Genomic DNA, 23,944 nt, shown 5'->3' on the forward strand with positions numbered 1-23,944 from the left:
AACTCATGAATTGTGATTTCCATATGGTGGGTTGATTTTAATTATGTTGATGTGGTTGTATGAATCCCAAGTTGGAGTCTTTATGTACTTTGCATGAAATTATGCTAGTATGTGGGTTGAAAACTTTTAAATTGAGTTGATTAAAGTAACCATGATGTATGAGCTAGCGTATATGCCTAAGCCTAAGGTTTTGCATGCAATGTGTTTGATAAAATGCCCAAGAGAACAAGAATCATGCTTTAGGATTCAATTATGACCAAATTGATGAACCTATGCTTTACCCTTATGTTCAAAATGACTTCCATGTTATTATTATGCATTGAAATTATTTGATGGATTGTTCATGAGATTAGCCCTATGAAATTATGACATGTTTATATGCATTCCTATTCAAGTGCCAAACCATGATAATCAAGTGCCTCATGAAATTCCCCAATGATTGTATTATGGATTGTTAATTATGATCGTGAGTCCAGGAAGTGCCATGTCTTGTCAGTTTCATGCTATCGAGTCCTGGGGGTACTTGTACCCGACAATTTAGCTGTGTGTCAAGAGCCAGTGTCAGTTTTCAAGATACTCTCAGTCAAGCCATGCTCAGTAGAATTCAGTCAGACTCATGACTAAGGAAAACTAAAAAATCCCAGTAATCTCAGAAATTTCAGTAACTCAGTAATCTTAGTAGTATTCTATCAATCAACGGAACTCAGTTCAGTTTAGTTTAGTTAATCATGTTCCAGTGTCTATTCAAATGGGAGTAGGAATTAGCACTGAGTAAACCCAAAGATGAGGGCACAAACTGACAGTTGAGGGTGGAATCCTTAGACGCAATCCTTGGATTCCAGAACTATGTAGCCAGCATAGGTTGAGACATCAACACTGACAGATGAGGGTTGATGAGGTGGATTAACACTATCAGATAAGGGTCCCACTATTCTCTTTTGGGGACACTATCAGATGAGGGTTACCCACAGCTTGTCCTTACCAGTGGCGCGGTATTGACACCCTTCTAATTGGGGTTATAGATTGGACCCTAACTCAGCTATAATAGCTTATTAAGGGCATGTCGGTTAGATAACTACTTCCCATAGTTACAGTCTCAGTATTAGTCTCAGTAATAGAACTTATATAGTTCTACAGAATTTAGGACTGTCAGATACAGTCACCTAGTTCAGTACGAAACTCAGCTAGTTCCATCTGAAGGACTGTTAGACACAGTCCTTCAGATAATAGTATATCAGTTATATGAAACTTATGTTATCAGAATTCAGATTTAATTTTGTCATGATCTCAGTTACAGTTCATGTATTCATGCATGTATTCTCACGTTTATGTTATTCAGTCAGTTAGTACTGTTCATGCATACAAACCCCTTGCATTTAGCCTACCTCACTTGCATACTAGTACATTCAATCGTACTGATGCATTTGCGCTATGGTGTTTTATACCATAGGTTCAGAAGCACGAGATCCAGAGCATCCTTAGTATATCAGACGTTCAGCAGACAGACTATCAGTGAGTCTTCATCATTCGAGGATGTTATTATTTGATTACTTCATTATTTCAGTACTTAGTTTATTTCAGCAGTTGGAGTTAGTTGGGGATGTGTCCCATCAACTCCTCATTCAGATAGTTTAAAGGCTTTCAGACTATAGCATGTTCAGATAGTTATTACAGTTTTGTTTGGTATTGATATACTGTATTTCCAGATGTTATGTTTTATCAGATATTTGAACCTTATGGCCTTTTAAACTTTTTTGCATTTATATAGTATATTATACAGTACCCAGTTGCAGATATCAGTCATGGGTTAACTTGTGGTCCTTCGGGGTCATGAGCATCATATAGCATTCAGGTACCAAATTTAGGGCGTTACAGTAAAAAAGGCTAACGCTAGATCCGAATTGGTTAATCTCCCTCCACGTCTTCCCCGTTCCCCAAGAGCTCGTAAACTAATTAGTATTGCATGACAATTTTTTAAACGTATAACAGATATTGAAGTGCAATGCAATATTTGTCAACAAATATATAAGCATAAAAGAGGAGGCAAACAAGGGGGTACGAGTACGTTAATGAGACATATAAGTGATAATCACGAAAGAGAGTTAAATATTACACGAGGTGGTGTGGATGTTGGTGGGCCAACGCAAACTAGAATGGACCCAGCAACCGATCAGGTAATAAAGAAGTATAATAAATTAAGGGACCGAGAAGAAATAGCTAAAATGGTAGTTGTGGGTTGTTTGCCTTTCGGTTTTCCTTCTTCTGATGCTTTTATTCATTATATTCAAGCAATTTATAATCCTATATTTAATGGAATTCCAAGAAGTACTTGTAGGACCGATATTTTTAGACTTCATTCACAATATTATTTTTATTTATCAACATTGCTAAAAAAATATTCAGTGTAGAATGTCTCTAACTTCTGATCTTGTTCGTGCTGTAAATAAAAATAATTATTTAACCATTACTTGTCATTGGATAGATAGTAATTTTGTTATGCAAAAACGTATTCTTGCTTTTTTATATGATGAAGATCGTAAACATACCGAAGATTTTATTGCTGGTTCGATTGCTAAAGTTGTAGAATATTACGGTATTGAATATAAAATCTTATGTATTATTTTTGATAATGCTTCTAACAACAAGACTGCTATAACAAAGTTAAAATCTACGCTATCTCCGTCGTTACCTAAAATTTTTCATGTTAAATGTGCTTGTCATATATATAATTTAATTGTAAAAGATGGTCTTGAGTTTTTTGAGCTTTATATTGAAAAAATTCGGCTTGCCGTTGGTTTTATTCAAGGAAATAATTGTAGAAGTAGAATTAAATACTTTAAACTTAAATGTGAACAAAATGGACTTGCACCGATATTCATGCCTGAAGAATGTGAAACTAGATTGAATGCTACGTATGATTTTTTGAAAACTTGTTATAAATATAGAGTTCCTATTATACTATCTTTTAACCAACATTGTGGTTCGTTTGCTGATTCTTCCCACTGCATGCTACATGATTCTGCCTGGGCTGTAATTAAAGCTCTTGTTAAGTTTTAGGAAAAAATTTATATAGCTACGGTTGAATTTTCCGGTGCTTATTATCCTACTGTTTGTAATATTTTGGCATATATAGTCGATATTTCTGGTTTGCTCAAAGAATATAAAAATAAAGAAGGTTATAAAGAAGCTGTTGGTGCCATGTTCGCTAAATTTAAAAAATATTTTTTTGTGATTCCCCCTATTTACTTGGTTGGTGCTATGCTAAATCCATGCATAAAATATAATACTATGTGCCACTTTAGTAGTCTTATTTATGGTAACTTGGAAATAACTACTAACAATGATTCTGATGATAAAGAACAAGAACAACCTGATTTATGGACGGCTATGGCCTATGCGAATGCTTACATAGATAAATTATATAACCACTATGCTGATTTAGTTGATTTAGCTGTACCGACAAATATCACTCCAACTGTCGCTCCTCGTCCTCCCGAGGAGCCATCATCTTCTAAAAGGCCGGCACATAGTGGTTTTCCTGTTCACTTTTATGATTTACCTTATTGGAACAGTGTTGAGAAGGGAGCTTACACAACAACTTATCAGGAAGAGCTGAAGTATTATCTCCAATCGCCGTTAGAGGATCGCAGACGATGGATCAACACATTGGATTGGTGGAGGAATAATGAAGCACAATATCCTGTGCTTTTAAGATTAGCTAGAGATATCCTGAATGTTCCAATGTCAAACGTTGTATCGGAGAGAGCTTTTAGTCAGCGACGACAGAAGCTTGGAGACAACCGACATTCATTGGGAAGCAATGCAATGAATGTACTAGTTTGCCTTAGAGATTGGATTAGAGATGAACGAAGAAATCTAGGAATGAAAGCGGAGCTGAACGACGAGCAGAGACTTGAAGAAATTATTATGTCACGGGAGAACTCGGCAGAATCAAGTCCAATGAATGATTTTGCCCCTGTTGACTTTGACTACCCTATGCGAGTTCCCATTAATATTAACATGAATGAGTTCGAAAAAATGATGCAAAATTTGTAGATTTTTCATCCATGTAAATTATAAATTTTGGATCATTTTGCAATCAATAAAATTTAACATTCATTCACTCCTTAGTCCTTACTTTGTAATTTTTCCATTTAATGATTTAAATTGAATTTTCAGTTTAAATTAGATACTTAATTTTAATATATTACTAATTTACTATAAAGTATTATTAATTTATTATATTAAGTAACATATGTTTTATTTAAAGAAGTAAATATATTTTAAAGTAGTATGTATATATTGAATGGTATGTATGTATGTGTATATATTTTCTAAAGTACTATATATTTAATGAATACATGTGTATGTATTTTATAAATTAGTATAAAACTATATATATATAGTGTGTGTGTATATATTGTAGTATATATATTGAAGTATATCTTATTTAAAGTAGCATGTATATATTGAATGGTACGTATACATGTGTATATATCTTCTATAGACCTATATATTTAACATATACATGTGTATATATCTTCGATAGACCTATATATTTAACGTATACATGTGTATATGTTTTATAAATTAGTATATAACTATATATATAATTATATATAGTGTGTGTATATATTGTAGTATATATATAGTAGTATATTTGATTTAAAGTAGTATGTATATATTGAATGGCATGTATATAAGTGTATATATTTTCTAAAGTACTATATATTTAACGTATACATGTGTATATGTTTTATAAATTAGTATATAACTATATATATATATACAGTGTGTGTGTGTGTGTAAATATTGTAGTATATATATTGTAGTATTTTTTATTTAAAGTAGTGTGTATATACTGAATGGTACGTATACATGTGTATATGTTTTACAAATTAGTATATAACTATATATATAGTGTGTGTGTGTATTTATTGTAATATATATATTGTAGTATATTTTATTTAAAGTAGTATGTATATACTGAATGAGACGTATACATATGTATATATCTTCTACAGACGTATATATTTAACGTATACATGTGTATATGTTTTTCAAATTAGTAGTATATATATTGTAGTATATTTTATTTAAAGTAGTATGTATATACTGAATGGTACGTATACATGTGTATATATCTTCTATAGACGTATATTTAACGTATACATGTGTATATGTTTTACAAATTAGTATATAACTATATATATATAATGTGTGTGTATATTGTAGTATATTTTATTTAAAGTAGTATGTATGTACTGAATAGTACGTATACATGTGTATATATCTTCTATAGACGTATATATTTAACGTATACATGTGTATATATTTTACAAATTAGTATATAACTATATATATATATAGTGTGTGTATATATTGTAGTATATATATAGTAGTATATTTTATTTAAAGTAGTATGTATATACTGAATGGTACGCATATGTGTATATATCTTCTATATACGTATATATTTAATGTATACATGTGTATATGTTTTACGAATTAGTATATAACTATATATATAGTGTGTGTGTATATATTGTAGTATATTTTATCGGGTAAAATTCAGAAATAGCATACTTATCCCCTTAATTATGAGTTTCATAGCAACAGTTTCATAATTACATAATATAGCAAGTTGCATTTTGTATTTTTGAAAACCGTTGCTACAAAAATATAAATACATATGATTTTTACTGTCCTTATGATCGATATATATTTTTTATTTTGTAAACTATTGCTACAAAAATACAATACATATGCTACAAATGTAATTTGATAAAAGTGTTGTTATTTTTTGTAATTTAATACTTAAGCATGCTACTTTATGTATTATTTCCTATTTTATTTAAAGTAGTATGTATTTACTGAATGGTAAGTATACATGTGTATATATCTTCTATAGACGTATATATTTAACGTATACATGTGTGTATGTCTTACAAATTAGTATATAACTATATATATAGTGTGTGTGTATATATTGTAGTATATATATAGTAGTATATTTTATTTAAAGTAGTATGTATATACTGAATGGTATGTATATATGTGTATATATCTTCCATAGATGTATCTATTTAACGTATACATGTGTATTTGTTTTACAAATTAATATATAACTATATATATAGTCTCTGTGTATATATTGTAGTATATTTTATTTAAAGTAGTATGTATATACTGAATGGTACGTATACATGTGTATATATCTTCTATAGACGTATATATTTAACATATACATGTGTATATATTTTACAAATTAGTATATAACTATATATATATATATATATATATATAGTGTGTGTGTATTTATTGTAACATATATATTGTAGTATATTTTATTTAAAGTAGTATGTATATACTGAATGGTACGTATACATGTGTATATATCTTCTATAGAGGTATATATTTAACGTATACATGTGTATATGTTTTATAAATTAGTATATAACTATATATATAGTGTGTGTATATATTATAGTATATTTTATTTAAAGTAGTATGTATATATTGAATGGTACGTATATATGTGTATATATCTTCTTTAGACGTATATATTTAACGTATACATGTGTATATGTTTTACAAATTAGTATATAACTATATATATATATATAGTGTGTGTGTGTGTGTGTATATATTGTAGTATATTTTACTTAAAGTAGTATTTATTTATTGAATGGTACGTATATATGTGTATATATCTTCTTTGGTACGTATATATTATGTGTAATTGTGTATATGTATTATGTGTATATATTTTTTAAATAGTAATGTAGTATATGCTATATATATAGTGTATATCCATTATTTAACGTATTTAAAATGTATATAGGTGGGTATATATAGTGTATAATGGAGAAAAACCCTTTTTTTGGCTTTTTCACCGGTTTTGACCGGGATTAGGTGGGTTGGACCGGGTTGGATTAAGTGGACCGGGTTAGGATTGTTTTGAAATTTTTTACTGTTGGGCTCGGAACCAGACCGGCCTGTTTAACCAGGCTTGGATCTAGACCGGTCCACAACCCGAATAACTCTCACGGGCTTGTTCTGGGTTGAGCCGGCCTAGCCCACTTAACACCCTTACTTCAAATATTTTGAATCCTTAGAAAGTTTTCATTTAAATTTTGTCAAGTGACAATAATTAACATTTTATGAGTGACGTCTTCAAGTGTCTGGACTGCAAATCAAATAAGTTTTAAACTAACCAAGATGCATCCTTTCATGTTACTTGATAATGTTTCTACGTCAGTATGCTTAAATAAACGTAGAATTCGGATCCTCATAATCCTTCACAATATTGCACTAATATTGTATCAAAGGTATCGTCGACAGTTTGTTATTTTGTATCGATTCGTAATATGACATAACATTTTGAAATCTCATCACTTCATTATTTTCAGGCACCTGAACCTCTCATAAGGTTTTATGAAGTGTTATATTGTAAGCTCTTCATGAGCACGTTGCCTTCTTATTATGATTGTTTGCTCCTTATCCTTTTCAAGGATTATTTTATTTGGAATCGATTGGTCTACCACGCTTCACACATGTATAGACTTTGTCCTTTAGGAACACAAAATAGGAGCACTTGCAGCTTAAATATGAGATGCTTTCGTCATTTGACTTGAATTATCTTTTGAATGAGGATCTGATGATAATTCCTAACATATTTCTTAGTTGTTTATAATCTCCCCCTTATGTTAAGAAAACTAACATACATCCTCCTCCTTCTTTGAGGAATCCATCTTTGTGTATCATGGTATATTCATTAATCGTCTACCGCACATCAAAACTATTAAATGGAATAGTTGGTTCCTGGCCTTGAATCAATTGAGAGGAAAGACATAATCATAATTTATTGGTCTAATGCATACAAGTGTTATTGTATGTAACTTATCAAATTTCAGACCAATAGATCAAGCTATGATCTTATTAGCAATGGTTTAACTATTTATCGAAGGCATTCAATGTCAAACCATCATCATCAAGATGGATTGTCTTGGTTAACAATCTGAAAGTTATGCTCACTATTTATCGGAAGCATTTAATGTCAAACCATCATAATCAAAATGAATTGTCTTGATTAACAATCTGAAAGTTATGCTCTTAACTCAATTTTGTTGAGCAAGCAATATTATGAATATCAAACTGTAGGTTGACAATAAACGCACATGTGATCATATTATATTGATGCATCTTAATAGATCACATGACTGGTGAACTAGCCCATATTCACCTTTTATACTTTTTAGATTTTAAGGGATCCAATCTCAACATTAGTTGGTCCAACCAACTTATTATGAGAACAAGCAACATTGAAAGTAATGAAGAATTTTTTAATTCTTCAATATATGTTACATATTCAGTATGCATATCTTTGGGATATAGCAATCGTTCATATCAATTTATGAACTTTTATACTAGTAAACTTCAAGTTTACCATGACATGTACCTTTTTTTTTAGTAAATTTCAGATTTACTATTACATGAATAAATTTTAGATTTACTACTTTAGAAGTAGATTTAAAAATAACTCTTCTCAGTTATTCTGCCTCTTTCGGAGGTGAGTTGTGATACCATCACAATTAAATACACGTTTGTATTGATAAGCTTTACTAAATATCACCACATTCTCCCAGAGAATGGATCTACGCTTATAATAATTAAAATTCTCATTTCCATGAATGAAATATAATTGTGTCTTATGTCTATCAAATTGATAGCTTATAACCTTTTTTATGATATTGTTACTTCAGGAGTAAATCGAGGCATACATATGATCTAGAGAATTTTTCTCTAACATATCTTAAGATCATAATATGCGTGCGAAAATATCATCACTTTTGATGATCATTATCATATTGTCCCTCCACGCGTATATTCGTGCATTCAATCACTTGTTTCTTTCAGACATATTATGCACTGCTATCACATACACTTCAAGAATAAAGTAAGTTGTCATATTTCAAACTTATCATCTATTGCTACCTCATTCACTTCATGGAATGGAGCATATTCACTGGGACATATTTCATGACTTTTCATTAAAAACACATTATTTTGCCTTAGCCATCATAAATCATCAATATGGTGTCTTACCCATATAAAAGTGTCTTAGGCATAAATCGATGGGACTTAAACCCAACATATTATCATCCTTTTTGATAATATTGTTCTTGAGGAATAAATTTAAAACATAAATGGTTCCAAATCAATTATTTTTTCTCAAATCCAACAATAATTATATCATTAATAGCAAAAAACAAATAACATAAGAAATTACTTACCTTACCTTTAGATTTATAATCTCACCTTATTTGGCAGAGTCTCGTGTTGATAACGTGTTATAAAACAAGAAAGAACAAAGAAAAAGAGAGAGAATAAAGAGAGTAATTGTTATTTCTCTTGAGGGATGATTTACAACGAAGGAAGCCCTTCTATTTATAGAGGAAATTTGTTCCTAGTTTCAAACTAAAAGACAGATACATCAAATCCTGATAGACATCAAATATATCTTGATAGACATTCACTATAATTGATATATATCATAACAAAAACAACTTTTTCTTGTTTTTCACTTTTCCAAGTTATATTTGAAATTCTCATGGCCAAACATCAACTTGAAATTGAATTTGACATAAAGTGAAAATTATTTCCGAAAAAATGAAAAAAAAATTATGGCCAAACGGGCCCAAATTTGTTTTGACTTGATGTGCTAAACGATTGTTTGAACATCTTGCAACTCCCAATCAATTAATCAACTACATTCTGCTAAAAATGAATTAAAGCAAATTAATGGCTCTCCAAATTTAGAGATTTTGTTATCAATAATTCTTTTGGTACACTTATTCGAACAAATGAGGACTGTAAATATCATTAAACTTTTATTATTATGTAATATTTATTTTCAATATTTAGATAGATAATAAAATTATAACAAGTCAAATATGAATAAGTAAACATAGACAAAAACATAGTAATACATATTTTATGCAATCCATAAATAAAGTTTGGGAATGATATACACAATCTTACACCTATGTGAAGATAGTGAAACTATTTAAGAATGGAGTTGTAATTGGTACTATTTGGGAGTGATATATGCAATCTTACAATCTTACACCTATCTTGTGAATATAGTGAAACTATTTAAGATTGGAGCAGTAGTTAATACTCCTTCCGCTCTAATTTGTTTGCTTACTTTCTTCTTATTCCATTACAAAAAGAATGTCTCTTTCTTTTTTGTCAATTCAGTACTTTCAACTTTTCGTGTGACATGTTTAAGACCATAAATCAAATAATATTTTAGTACATTTTACCTATCTTTAATTCAACGTTACAAGATTCAAAAGATCTTTTTACTTACCTATGCTTCAAGTTAAAACTAAACAATCTAAATATGAGGGAGTAGCACTTAAAAAAAAAACATGCTAGTACACTAAAGCTTTCACTATGCACTAAAAAAATCATCGAGGAAAGATTGGACCACAAGTTCTATACGTAAAACTGTTGGGTTCAAAGTATATGAAAAGTATGAATAAAAAATGGAGGAAACCAAGTGAAAGGAAAAATGGAGAAGAAAATACTAAAAAAAAAGTGTACTCTAAAATGGAAGTCTACTAATTCTCCCACATTGGTGGGAGAATGTGACTTTCAAGTGTTTATATTAAGTAACACTTATTCCCCTTGGTAAGTGAGGCAAGAAATAAGATATGCCTCGCGCCGTCGCTGTCGTTGCCCGCTCGGCTCGGCTTCAGCTTTGGATTTTGGTAAGTGAGGCAAGAAATAAGAGATGCCTCGTGTTGTCGTCGTCGTCGTCGCTCGCTTGGCTCGGCTTCGGCTTTGGATTTGGATTTGAAAAATGATCGATCGATGAGATCTATCTTTTTGGACAAAGTTTATTTGACAGAAATTTAATCTGAAAATACCAAAGGAAAAATGTAACTTTTCTGTGTTTTTTTTTATCCTCCATTCATATGTATTTGAACGAAATGACACACTGTTTCATGAAATGGTATGCCTGTTCGGAAAAGACACGAACATACATGATTTTTCAGAAAGGTCACATTTTTTAAGTGAACCATTGCCACCTTTTTAAAGAGGCATCTGATAGGCTATATAAACCTGCTTTCATCCATAGGTTTAGATACGAATTTTCTGAAATAAAAACTCTCTTCTTGTCTTCAAAAATATTCTGTGTGATCAATCAAATCTTTAAGTGAGTTCGTTGAATCCAACAATTTGAGGTACCGATATTATTGGATTGAAGGTCATTTTATCCTTGGAGGAAGATTCCATAACCTCGGGTATAGTGAGGGGAATTATTCCTTAAGGACACTCCGTGAAGTCGGGGGACTTGACCTTAAAATTCTATTTCATCTTTTTTCTGAACATTAACACACTTCTTAGATAGATTATTCATAATATAGTGTTGAAGGTGTTAAGAAACTTCATAAGTGTTCTTGTCTTGTACTTGAATTAGTGTTGAAGTTCGTATTACTTATATACAGATTCTTGTACCCGAATACATACCAGGTAACAATCTTAAGGAATAAATTTTTACTGTTTAAGAATCTGTATTGCTTATTTCTGGAGATTGAAGCTTTTAGCTTTCTACTCTGTTTGAACTTAACTAGTGATTTGAAGAAATAAAATCTTCATCACAAGTTAAAGATCATTCGGTTGACGATTGGAAGTCATAAAAACTTCATCGTTAAACTAGAAACAAGAAGAAGAGTTTAAAGTTGTTTAACTTTATTAGTAGTATTCTGAAAATACTAAATTTACTGTCTTGTGGTGACAGAAAAAATGACGAATGATAGTCAAATGCATGATGCTATGGATATGGAGGCAACTACCATTACCACGACAAGTCGAGCAAATGCACCGCAACCTATGGCACCTGCGGAGAAGCCCGAAAAGTTTGCGGGCATTGATTTCAAGAGATGGCAGCAAAAGATGTTCTTTTACCTCACCACTCTATATCTTCAAAGGTTCACTAGTGAGTATGCTCCTGAGGTGCCCGAGGAAACCTCAGACAAAGAGCGTTTCATAATAGTATAGGCTTGGAAATACTCAGACTTCCTTTACAGGAATTATATCTTGAGTGGTATCCAAGACAACCTCTATAATATTTACAGTGGAACTAAGACATCGAAGAAATTGTGGGGGAACTAGAACGAAAATACAAAACAGGGGATACGGGAATTAAGAAATTCTTCGTTGCAAGGCTCCTGAACTTTAAAATAATAGATAGCAAGTCAGTTGTCTCTCAAGTGCAGGAATTACAAGTAATCATCCATGATCTCCTAGCGGAATGTATATCTTTGAAAAATACCTTTGTTGAACAAATTGAAAATGTTCTTGGTACTCACATAAACTGTTTTGTAGGTTTGATTGTGAATGATGCATTTCAAGTAGCAGCGATAATTGAGAAGCTACCACCTATGTGGAAAGACTTCAAAAACTACTTGAAGCACAAACGCAAGGAGATGAATGTCGAAGATCTTATTGTCCGACTACGTATTGAAGAGGATAATAAGGCTGCCGAGGGAAGGTCAAAAGGGAATTCTATAATTAATGGAGCACATATTGTAGAAGATGACCAAAATAATTCTAAGAAAAGGAAGAAAGTTGAACATGGAAGCAATCAACCCAAGAAGAAATTTAAGGGAAAGTGTTTCAACTGTGGCAAGATTGGCCACAAGTCCACGGATTGTCGTGTCCCTAAGAAAGGCAAGAAAAAAGGCCAAGCAAATATGATTGAGTCTAACAAAGAATGTGATGATTTGTGCACTATGCTTTCAGAATGCAATTTGGTGGGTAATCCTCACGAATGATGGATGGATTTTGGTTCCACCCGCCATGTTTGTGCCAACAAAGAGTTGTTTTCGACGTTCGCTTCGACTCAAGTAGAAGAAACGATCTACATGGCAACTCTGCTACTACAAAAGTAGAAGGAACTGGAAAGGCACTACAAAAATAGGCTCAATTTGTGATGGTTTACTTGTAGAAGTTTTAAGAAACCCCTTTAATAATTTATTTTGTGGGGTTTAGTTGAAACCCCTACAGTATAAATATTTTTTGAAGCGGTTTTATAAGGAAGGTTACAAAATGATCACATATAGTATAAATTGTGGCGATTACTGGCTCCCACAAATTTGTTACTATTAGAAATTATATATTTTTTACATTAATTATTTTACTATACTCAAATTATATTTTATATAATAACTAAAAAGTTAACTCATTATATATACACATACAAATACAGTCTTCGTTTTTATACTATTGTAATTATTTTATCATTATTTTTTAAACCTATTGAGGTAGTCTTCATTTTTTTTTACTTTATCTACCGAATTTCATTTCAACATTTTATTTTATATACACTGCTATTTATATTAGATATTTGTGTTATTTACTGATGTTGGTTGCACCATAATAAAATATTTTAAATTTCATAGCTATTAAAGCTATAGAAAAAAAATATTATATGATCAATTTTGGCTCAAATATGTTATACATATTTATTTATATTCTCTTTAAAATAAAATTTAAATGTCAAATCAATAGTTATATACTCATATTCATTATATTTTTTTTTATGCAGTTAGACTTTATTTATGCTCTTGTAATAGTTAATTTTTTAAGGTAAAACATTTTAATTAATAATTATTAGTGGATTTATAGAAAAGGCATTTTTTTTAAATAAGTTTGTTTTATGCACCAAAAAAATTTCTCTCAACAGGCATTTGGACCAAAATCAAGCCATATCCTAATACCTTCCCTTCCTAAAAAAGTTATGAATTATTAAAGATTAAAATTTTCCTTCAAAAATTTATCCACTCTAATATTAATAACCACTCCCACTTCCCAAATGAGCATCAAATCCACATCTCTTTTCTCCTTATTCCTCTCCCATCATTCCTAACCTTTCAGTCTTTTCCACTTTTTTATTTTTTTTTTCTTCCCACACATGAAAGGTGAGTATCACCCTACCTTGCCTCATTTTCTCTTTCAATTTGAATTTTTTTTATGTGATTTTTTCTAGTTGACTTTATCTTTTATAGATCCAACAAAGTGGAATAGATGATGCATAATTGTATGGATATACAGGTAATTTTCTATCACATGGGTTTAAATATTACATGAGCTCTTTTTATTATTATTTCATAAGTATATAAATATTTTGCAAGTTGTTAAATTTAATTTATAAATACTTTACATATTCTAAGATTTTTTTCGAATTTCTACAACATCGTAAAGTCATTCATACTCGTCCTTTAATTAATTTTAGGTAAATTTTAATTTTATTTTTATTTAGTTAAGTATCATGAAATGATTTTATTTGTGATTCAATTTAACTATTGCAAATTAAAAGAGAATTTTGAAGATTAGATTGTGATTGATATTAATATAACTTAAAAATAAAGTCAAGGAGGGTCTATCTAATCATCCATTTGATTTTTATTGTTTCAGTCTAATGCAGAGAAGGACTCACTTCACTATGAATAAAGAATTGAGTGACTACAATTCAAATTACCAAGCAAATACTTAGATTTTTATATTTATTTGATGCTGAACTACTTAAATTTTTAATTTATTAAAATTCTAATGTTCAAGTTATTATACACAAGTTTGTATAACATCAATTTAACATGATGACTTATAAAGATTATTAATATGTATTTGTTTGATGAAATTTGATTTATATTGAATGTATTGATTAGTTGAAATTATTTATCCATATTATTTTGTAAGCTTGATGTAAATTAAATTTCACATTTTTCATTTAAAAAGGATAATTTGTGGTAGTTGTACGCTCCACAAATTAAATTGAAAATATTAATTTCATATCATGATAATTATAAACCCATAAAAATCTAATTTTTTTCAAATACTGAAATCATTTTGTGAAGGTTCTAAATCGTCACAAATTAATATTAAAACCCTCCACAAATTCATAAGTCATTTGTGTCGTTCGTCGTGGAGGTTTATTAGAACCGCCGCAAATGAGCTCGTGGCAAGGCTAATTGTTGTATTTTTTAAAACCGCCACAATTTAATTTGTGAAGGCTATAAACTGCCACAAATTAACAAAATAAACCCCCATAAATTAAACCTTTTTTTGTAGTGAGGTGTGCTTGAAGATGACTTCCGGCAAAGTGTTGACACTTAACAATGTCTTGTATGTTCCGGAGTTAAGGAAGAACTTGATTTCTGTTTCACTTCTAGACAAGAACGGATTTAAATGTGTTTTTATTTTCGAAAAATTGTACTTAGTAAAGGAGAAGTGTATGTAGGAAAAGGCTACCTCACTGAGGGTCTATTCAAAATGAATGTAATGAATGTTGAAATCAATAAAAGTTCAATTTTTTCTTACTTGCTTGAGTCTTATGATTTGTGGCATAAACGTTTAGGTCATGTTAATTACAAAACATTACGAAAACTGATTAACTTAGAAGTTTTGCCAAACTTTGAGTGCAATAAATCAAAGGGTCAAACGTGTGTGGAATCACAGTATGCAAAGCATCCTTATAAATCTGTTGAAAGGAATTTCAATCCCTTAGACTTAATACACACTGACATTTGTGATATGAAGTCAACACCATCACGTGGTGGGAAAAAATATTTCATAACTTTAATTGACGATTGCACTAGATATTGTTATGTCTACTTGCTAAACAGTAAGGATGAAGCAATAGATGCGTTTAGGCAATACAAAACTGAAGTTGAAAATTAGTTAGAGAAAAAGATAAAAATGATAAGAAGTGATAGGGGTAGAGAATATGAAACTCTCTTCGCCAAAATATGTGTAGAGAATAAAATTATCAATCAAACTATGGCCCCGTATTCACCTCAATCTAATGGAATTGCTGAAAGGAAAAATCAAACTTTGAAGAAAATGATGAATGTCTTACTTATAAGTTCAGGTTTATCGCAAAACTTGTGGGGGAGGCTATCCTTACAGCCAACTGTATACTCAATAGAGTTTCCCATAGTAAGACACAATCAATTCCTTATGAAAAATGGAAAGGAAGGAAACCTAACTTGAAATATTTTAAAGTGTGGGTGGGTGGGTGGGTGGGGGGTGTCTAGCAAAGGTCCAAGTTCCTATTCCTAAAAGGGTTAAGATAGGACCTAAGACGGTAGACTCTGTGTTCATAGGATATGTTAAAATTAGTAAAGCATGTCGGTTTTCGGTTCATAAATCCAAACATCCGGATATTAATGAAAATACGGTAATTGAATCAAATAATGTTTAATTCTTTCAGAACATTATCCGTATAAAACTAGGCATGAATAGTCTAGTAGGAGGTCTAAACGACCTCGAGATGAACCAAGTGAGAATGTACACAATGAAGAAAATCTAAGACGTAGTACACGTCAAAGAACATCAACTTTGTTTGCTTCAAATTTTGTAACATTTCTCTTAGAAAATGAGCCTCAAACATTGAAAGAAGCGATGTCGTCATCAGACTCATCCTTTTGAAAAGAGGCAGTCAATAGTGAGATTGATTTAATCTTAAGCAATCATACGTGGGAGTTGGTTGATCTTCCTCCAAGAAACAAACCTTTAGCATCTAAATGGATCTTCAAAAGAAAAATGAAAGTGGATGGTACTATTGACAAATACAAGGCACGACTTGTAGTAAAAGGCTTCAAATAAAAAGTAGGCCTTGATTACTTTGATACATACTCGTCGGTAACAAGGATACCCGTCGATTCGAATATTAATTATCTTAGCGACGATATATGGTCTTGAAATCCATCAAATGGATATGAAAATCACATTTCTAAATGGAGAATTGGAGGAAGAAATCTACATGGAACAATCTGAGGGTTTTGTGGTTCCGGGAAAAGAAAATAAGGTGTGTAAACTTGTTAAGTCACTTTATGGACTAAAACAAGCACCTAAGCAATGACATGCAAAGTTTGACCAAACCACGTTGGCAAACGGATTCAAGATAAATGAATGTGATAAATGTGTTTAAAATCACCAAGTCATTGTGTGTTTATATGTAGATGATATGTTGATAATCAGTAGAGACGTTTCAGACACAAATACAACGAAACGAATGCTCGAGAGCAAGTTCTATATGAAAGACCTTGGAGTTGTGGATGTGATCTTAGGAATAAAAATCAATAGAACTTCACAAGGGTTGGTATTGTTGCAGTCTCATTATATCGAAAATGTACTTGACAAATTCAAGTATATGGAATTCGGTATTGCCAAGACTCCATTGGATGTGAGCTTTGCACTTCGAAAGAATGAAGCTGAAAGTGACTCACAATTGGAGTACGCAAGAGTATTAGGATGTTTAATGTATATAATGAATTGTACACGACCAGACATAGCACACGTTATTAGTAAATTGAGTCGGTACACAAGTAATCCCAACAAAATTCATTGAATGGCAATAAAAAGAGTTTTGGGGTATCTTAAATACACTCAAGACTATGCCTTGCATTATAATAAATATCCCGCGGTACTCGAAGGATATAGTGATGAAAATTAGATCACTGAATCAAATGAAGTAAAATCCACAAGTGGATATGTATTTACTATCGGTGGAGGAGCAGTCTCTTGGAAATCATCCAAACAAACTTGTATTGCTCGCTTAACAATGGAATCTGAATTTATCACATTGGATAAAGCCGATGAAGAAGCAGAATGACTCCAGAATTTCTTGGAAGATATTCCTTATTGGCCCAAACCAGTGGCACCAGTATGTATTCACTGTGATAGCCAAGCAACAATAGGTAGGGCAGGGAGCATGATGTACAACGATAAATCTCATCACATAAGACGGAGACATAATACTGTTAGGGAACTTCTCTCTAATGGAATTATCACTGTTGACTATGTAAAATCAAAGCATAATGTGTCAGATCCACTTACAAAAAACCTATCTAGAGAAGGAGTGGAAAGGACATCCAAGGGAATGGGTTGAAGGCGTAGGACAAGTCAGCATTATGGTAACTCTACCTAGCAGACTGGAGATCCCAAGAGCTAGGTTCAAGGAGATCAAACAAAGTTGTGTCTGACAGGTTAAACATTGTCAATATACCCCAACCCATTCTCATGATGTAGACAATGTTTAGTAAATAAGGATAAGACTTAAGGTGAAAAGTCTTTTAATGATTATCTAAATTTGACAGATTTGACCAAATAGTTTAATCTATAGGATTGAACATTTAGAAATCACCTATATGAGGCGAAGTGGAAGCCGCTTTAAGTAGAATGTTAGTAAAGGCCTATTCTCTAAGCTCTCATGAAACCCGTACGTGTTCATAGCAGAAAAGAAAAAAACCGTGAGAACCATAAATGGTAAAAGACTGGTTGTGTGACATGTGTTGTCTAGGTGTACATTAAAGCTCGACGGTTCAAAGATATCAAATATACCAATTGATCGATTGCATCCGATGCATGTTCACTACGGAAAGTTCAAAAGAAAACCCACTTATCCAGATGCAATCAGTCTTTGCTTGATGATAACATACTTGTCCGTAAAAAATTTATGAAAAATTTTCATTCCCCATTCATGTGGGGGATTGTTGGATTCAAAGTATATGAAAAGTATGAATGAAAAATAGAGGAAACCAAGTGAAAGGAAAAATGGAGAAGAAAATACTAAAAAGAAAAGTATACTCTAAAATGGAAAGTCTACTAATTCTCCCACACTGGTGAGAGAATATGACTTTCAAGTGTTTATATTAAGTAACACTTATTCCACTTGGTAAGTGAGGCAAGAAATAAGAGATGCCTCGTGTCGTCGACGGCGTCGCTCGCTCGGCTTGACGTCGGATTTAGATTTGGATTTGGATTTGGGTTTGAAAAATGATCGATCGATGAGCTCTATCTTTTTGAACAAAGTTTATTTGACAGAAATTTAATCCAAAAATACCAAAGGAAAAATGCAACTTTTCTGTGTTTTTTTTATCCTCCATTTATATACATGCATGTAGTGACTGACACTGTTTCGAAATGCTATGCAGAAACGAAGTGATGCTTCGGAAGGGATGCAACTCTTCAACAAAGTGACACACTATTTCATGAAATGGTATGCCTGTTCGGAAAACACACATTCTTTGAACGAACAAACATGATTTTCCAGAAAGGTCACACCTTTTAAGTGAACCATTGTCACCTTTTCAAAGAAGCATCTGATAGGCTATATAAACCTGCTTTCATCCACAGGTTTAAACACGAATTTTCTGAAATAAAAACTCTCTTCTTGTCTTCAAAAACATTCTGTGTGATCTATCAAATCGCTGAGTGAGTTCGTTGAATCCAACAATTTAAGGTACCGCTATTGTTTGAATCGAAGACTATTTTATCCTGGGAGGAAGATTCCATAACCTCGGGTACAGTAAGGGAAATTATTCCCTAAGGACACTCCGTGAAGTCGGGGGACTTGGCCTTAAAATTCTATTTCATCTCTTTTCTGAACATTAACACACTTCTTAGATAGATTATTCATAATCTAGTGTTGAAGGTGTTAATGAACTTCATAAGTGTTCTTGTCTTGGATTTGAACTAGTGTTGAAGTTCGTATTACTTATATACAAATTCTTGTACCTGAATACCTACTAGATAACAAAAACTACCTATCAATTAGGGCTCGTTTAGTTAGAAAAGAAGTTTAGTTAGAAAATAAGTTGTCCTGAAATTAATTATCTCACCCTCAATTTGAGATAAAGATAACATTACAATTTTAAGATAACTAAATTCAAAATAAATTATTTTATGATTTCATCTCAGCTAAATGTAAACTAAACCATTAAGATTAATCCCAAAATAAATTATCTCTTCTGCCAAACAAGCCTTTTCATATTTTAAAAAAACAAACAAATTTTAAGACAAAATGAAACCATTGCCCCTGGACACCTGCTTAACATATGACAAAAGTCTCTTCCTTCTGTTCTTGTATTCTCTCAATTATTTAAAGCTACGTCATATATGAAGCATTACTCTGTCGTCCTTTCTTTTTTCCAAGAAATGAGGAAATTGGATATTCCAGTTAATGGATTCGTCTTGAGTATCCTGATTATACGTATTGTCATATGCATCATGTAGATTTTGAATTTTCAGTGTTATCCATGTACTTGAAGAGTAGCTTCCTTTTGATGTTGTCACTTTTACCACCCTAATAAGAGGATTGTTGCTGAAAATAACATCAGTTAAATAGTTTAAAAGGTTGGTGAGAGAAGATCTGTGAGCCCGATGAAGTCATGTATGCAATTATCGTGAATGCGCTTAGTAAAAGGGGTCATACTTTTCTTTGGTTAATGAAAGAAAAAATTACAGAAAGTAGCATACTTAAAACAATTTGCTAGTTTTCGTAATTATGAAACTGTTGCTATAAAAGTTACAATTAAATCTCTATAATTGCTATTTCTGAAATTTTCCCTTTGTAAAATGTATCGAAATCCCCTCTTGGCAAAAAGCCAAAGAATCCACAAAAAACTTTAATTGAATCTTAATTAGGCTAACTTAGGGAACAAGAGATATATTCAGAAACAAAAGTAGTACATACAAAATTATAGATCTAAAGATGGAAAAAAAAAAGTAATCATAGGTTAGAAGACATGCCATGAGCCTTGGAAGTCACTTCTCTATAAAATTCACCAATTCATAGAACAAACTATGACAAAAAAAATAAAGTAAAATACAATTTTTTTCATGATTAAAAAGGACAGTCCGGTGCATTAAGCTTTGGTTATGTGCAAGGTCTGCGAAAGGCTGGACCACAAGGATAAGATTAATGAACAAAAAGTGGAATTATGAGAGAACAATGTATACCAATTACCATCTTCACCAATTTATCTTCCCTCAGACTTAACCAATTGTGAGAAAACTTGACTCATGGAAACTCCAGATAGATCATCTAGATTTGATGCTTCAAATGGCACAGCAGAAGTAGTGGCATCAACGTGACTGAAATCGTTTACTTGAGGAGAGAGCTCTCCAATGAGATTACTACTGTTTTCATCAGGATCGACTTGAAAAACGGCCTCTTGTAGTTGAAGTGCATACTCAAGGTTCCACAGCACGTCGCCCATTGAAGGCCTGTCCACTCCAAAATCAGCCAAGCATTTCTCTGCTGTTTCTCCAAACTTCCTGAGGGAATCCGGTCTTATTTTTCCAGCAAGATTGGGATCTATGATTTGCTCTAGTTGTCCTTTCTTCTGCCATTTCATTGCCCATTCGGCTAAATTAACCATCTCCCTTGGAAGAGTTGGATCAATGACAGGTCTAGCACAAAGAACTTCAAACAGGACAACACCAAAAGAGTACACATCACTTTTTTCTGTCAATTGCTGCCTTCTGAAATATTCAGGATCTAGGTACCCGAAGCTCCCTTTCACTGCTGTGCTAACGTGGGTTTGATCAAGCTCAGGTCCTGCCTTAGAAAGTCCAAAATCAGCTACTTTAGCCATCATATTCTCATCGAGCAATATGTTAGCGGATTTGACATCACGATGTATAACTGCTTTGGCATAGCTAGTATGAAGGTAGTGTAGACCTCTGGCTGCCCCAATGCATATCTCCAGCCGCTGTTTCCAGCACATACTTGGCATATCTGAACCATACAAATGGCTCTTGAGGGTCCCGTTTTCCATGTACTCATACACGAGAATCATCTCATTCTTTTCATCACAGTATCCAATCAACGAAACAAGATGACGATGACGGAACTGAGAGAGCATCTCTATTTCAGTTTGGAACTCTCTAAGACCTTGTTGAGAGCTAGGATTACCCCTCTTAATAGCTACTTTCGTGCCATCATTTAAAATACCCTTGAATACCTTACCAAAACCACCTATCCCGATGACCAAACTCTCATCAAACTTTTTGGTTGCTGCTAGCATGGCTGCAAAAGGAATGCGATAACTCAAGTTAGAAGCAGCACTTAATGTTGTCCCGTTCGAGTATTTGCTTCCCATAGTATGAGACAAGCCACCACCACCAATAGACAATGGAATCCATGTTTTCGACAGGCCAAGTTGCTCCTGCTTTCTTCTTCTGCGAATACAAAACAGGAAACCAACCATGAGCAACACAAGTATCACGCCCACGCTCGCACCCACGATGACTCCAATATTCTTTTTGGAGCCCGAGCTTGAGGAAGCAGGAATAGAGGAAACATCAGCAAGGCTGCCTTGAGAGTTATTCAACTTCAACAGTTCCAGACCATTTAGAAAGGCATCCGGAAAACCACTCTTTGAAGAGGGGCCAATACTAATGCTAATATTGTCGCTATTAGCTTGTGGTGTCACGAAATCCATGTAATACGCGGTAGCCAATTTGCCCTGAACTTTAGAACTCAGATCGAAATCAGAAGCTACATTCGACGAATCAACATAGATATTAAACATCAGCTGGTTAGCAGCCGTACTCACTATGTCACACAAGTGTAATCGAATGAAATACTGGAAACCTACATCCACATTGAACACCCACGTAACATTAAAATTAGCACTAGCATCATTACCCGAAGCATCCACATTCATCTTAGTACAAGTACCATAAACACTTTGTGGTGCAGTATCTAACGTTGCACCACCCTGAGGATACTTTACCGATCCAATCTTTGACAATGACTTAGCGACATCAGGCTGTCTCAAATAACCTCGATCAGGAACCCAACTCCTCCACAACGTATCGTTCTCAAACGATACAGCTGGTCCACCCATATTAACTCTAGCAACTGTTTCAAGTGCCTGTGCATACATACCACTAAACACACCAGACGGAACAAAAGTCGAAGCCTCATTAGTTATAAGACTATCAGGCACAGAAACAACTTCTAAGGCATTTACATATGCAAATGAATCACTCGACGGAGTAAAAGTGATTACAAGATCCTTCGTCGTAACATTCACAGAAAACTCTTTAACAACAGAAACATCTTTCTTGGGACTAAAATTCCCGAGAAGTACATTCTGTAAAGTTGAAACGGAGAATATTGACGAGCTCATATCATATGAATCATACACAAATGGATAAAAATAAAGGCGGATCCAATGCCTACCAACTTTACTAATCGGAAATTTATAGCTAGATTTTTCAGTGAAAATTCTAGCTGTTTGATAAAGAGGTGAACTACTACTACCGCCTTTTGTATCAGCTAATACATCTTGTGAAGTTGAAAGAAACTTTGAAGCTGATTTATCAGATACAAAAACCCTATTACCAACATTAGTATCTTTTGAAGATCCACAGTCTATTAAGTAATTATCTGCTGGATCAAATCCAGAAGAAACACATACAAAACCCAGCAACAATATAAACAAAACCCCCCAAGAATTCATCATTCAAGAACTGGAAATATGTTGAACTATTTTGTACTAAAACTCCACTAAAGAAAAAAGAGATAGCACCCTTTTGGTTAAATGTGGTACAAGAATGAGATAACCCAGATTTGGAATGAGTGACCAGAAGCTAAATTACAATGATTTTTTTTTTTAGTTGATGAAAAAGAGAAAAGCAAACGATGTATCTTTGCATAACAGCACAAATCTAGCAAAGTACAGGCAATGCCAGACAACCTCAGCTGCAGACCAGCTAGTGGAATATTTCTTTTTTTTTTAAATATTAAAAAAATATTTTTTCTAAGATGATAATAAGTGGAGAAAACAGGCAATTCAAGAGTAAGTAGGGATGTTTGAATTAACGTATTTTTAAATATTTTTTTAGTTTGAAGTAAAAAAAAAGTTACTTGCGCCTTTAACTTATCATAGTTACAAATAATTCCAATTTTTCAGTTTGAAGTCAAAAAAGGTTACTTTGCGCATTTAACTTAGCATAGTTACAAAGTAATTCCAAAAATTTGAATGTATCTTTATTGAATATAATAAAGCTAATTATGTATTTTCATTGAATATATTGAAAGTTAGTTATATATTTTAATAAATTTAAAATTAAA

At 32.4% G+C, this 23,944-nt stretch overlaps 1 protein-coding gene across 1 annotated transcript; it reads right to left on the minus strand.

Annotated features, from left to right (window-relative positions):
* Positions 1–20,609: 20,609 nt before the first annotated feature.
* Positions 20,610–23,638, minus strand: LOC107873534 (receptor-like protein kinase HERK 1). Its single transcript, XM_016720408.2, has one exon. It carries the CDS (start codon positions 23,331–23,333, stop codon positions 20,838–20,840), a length of 2,496 nt encoding a protein of 831 aa, XP_016575894.1. The 5' UTR covers positions 23,334–23,638; the 3' UTR covers positions 20,610–20,837.
* Positions 23,639–23,944: the final 306 nt, after the last annotated feature.

The sequence above is a fragment of the Capsicum annuum genome, chromosome 6, assembly GCF_002878395.1.
Source record: "Capsicum annuum cultivar UCD-10X-F1 chromosome 6, UCD10Xv1.1, whole genome shotgun sequence".
NCBI lineage: Eukaryota > Viridiplantae > Streptophyta > Magnoliopsida > Solanales > Solanaceae > Capsicum > Capsicum annuum.

What these genes read in the sequence shown, in the direction of transcription:
- LOC107873534 (XM_016720408.2), bottom strand. Translation starts at nt 23,333, where the DNA reads ATGATGAATTCTTGGGGGGTTTTGTTTATATTGTTGCTGGGTTTTGTA.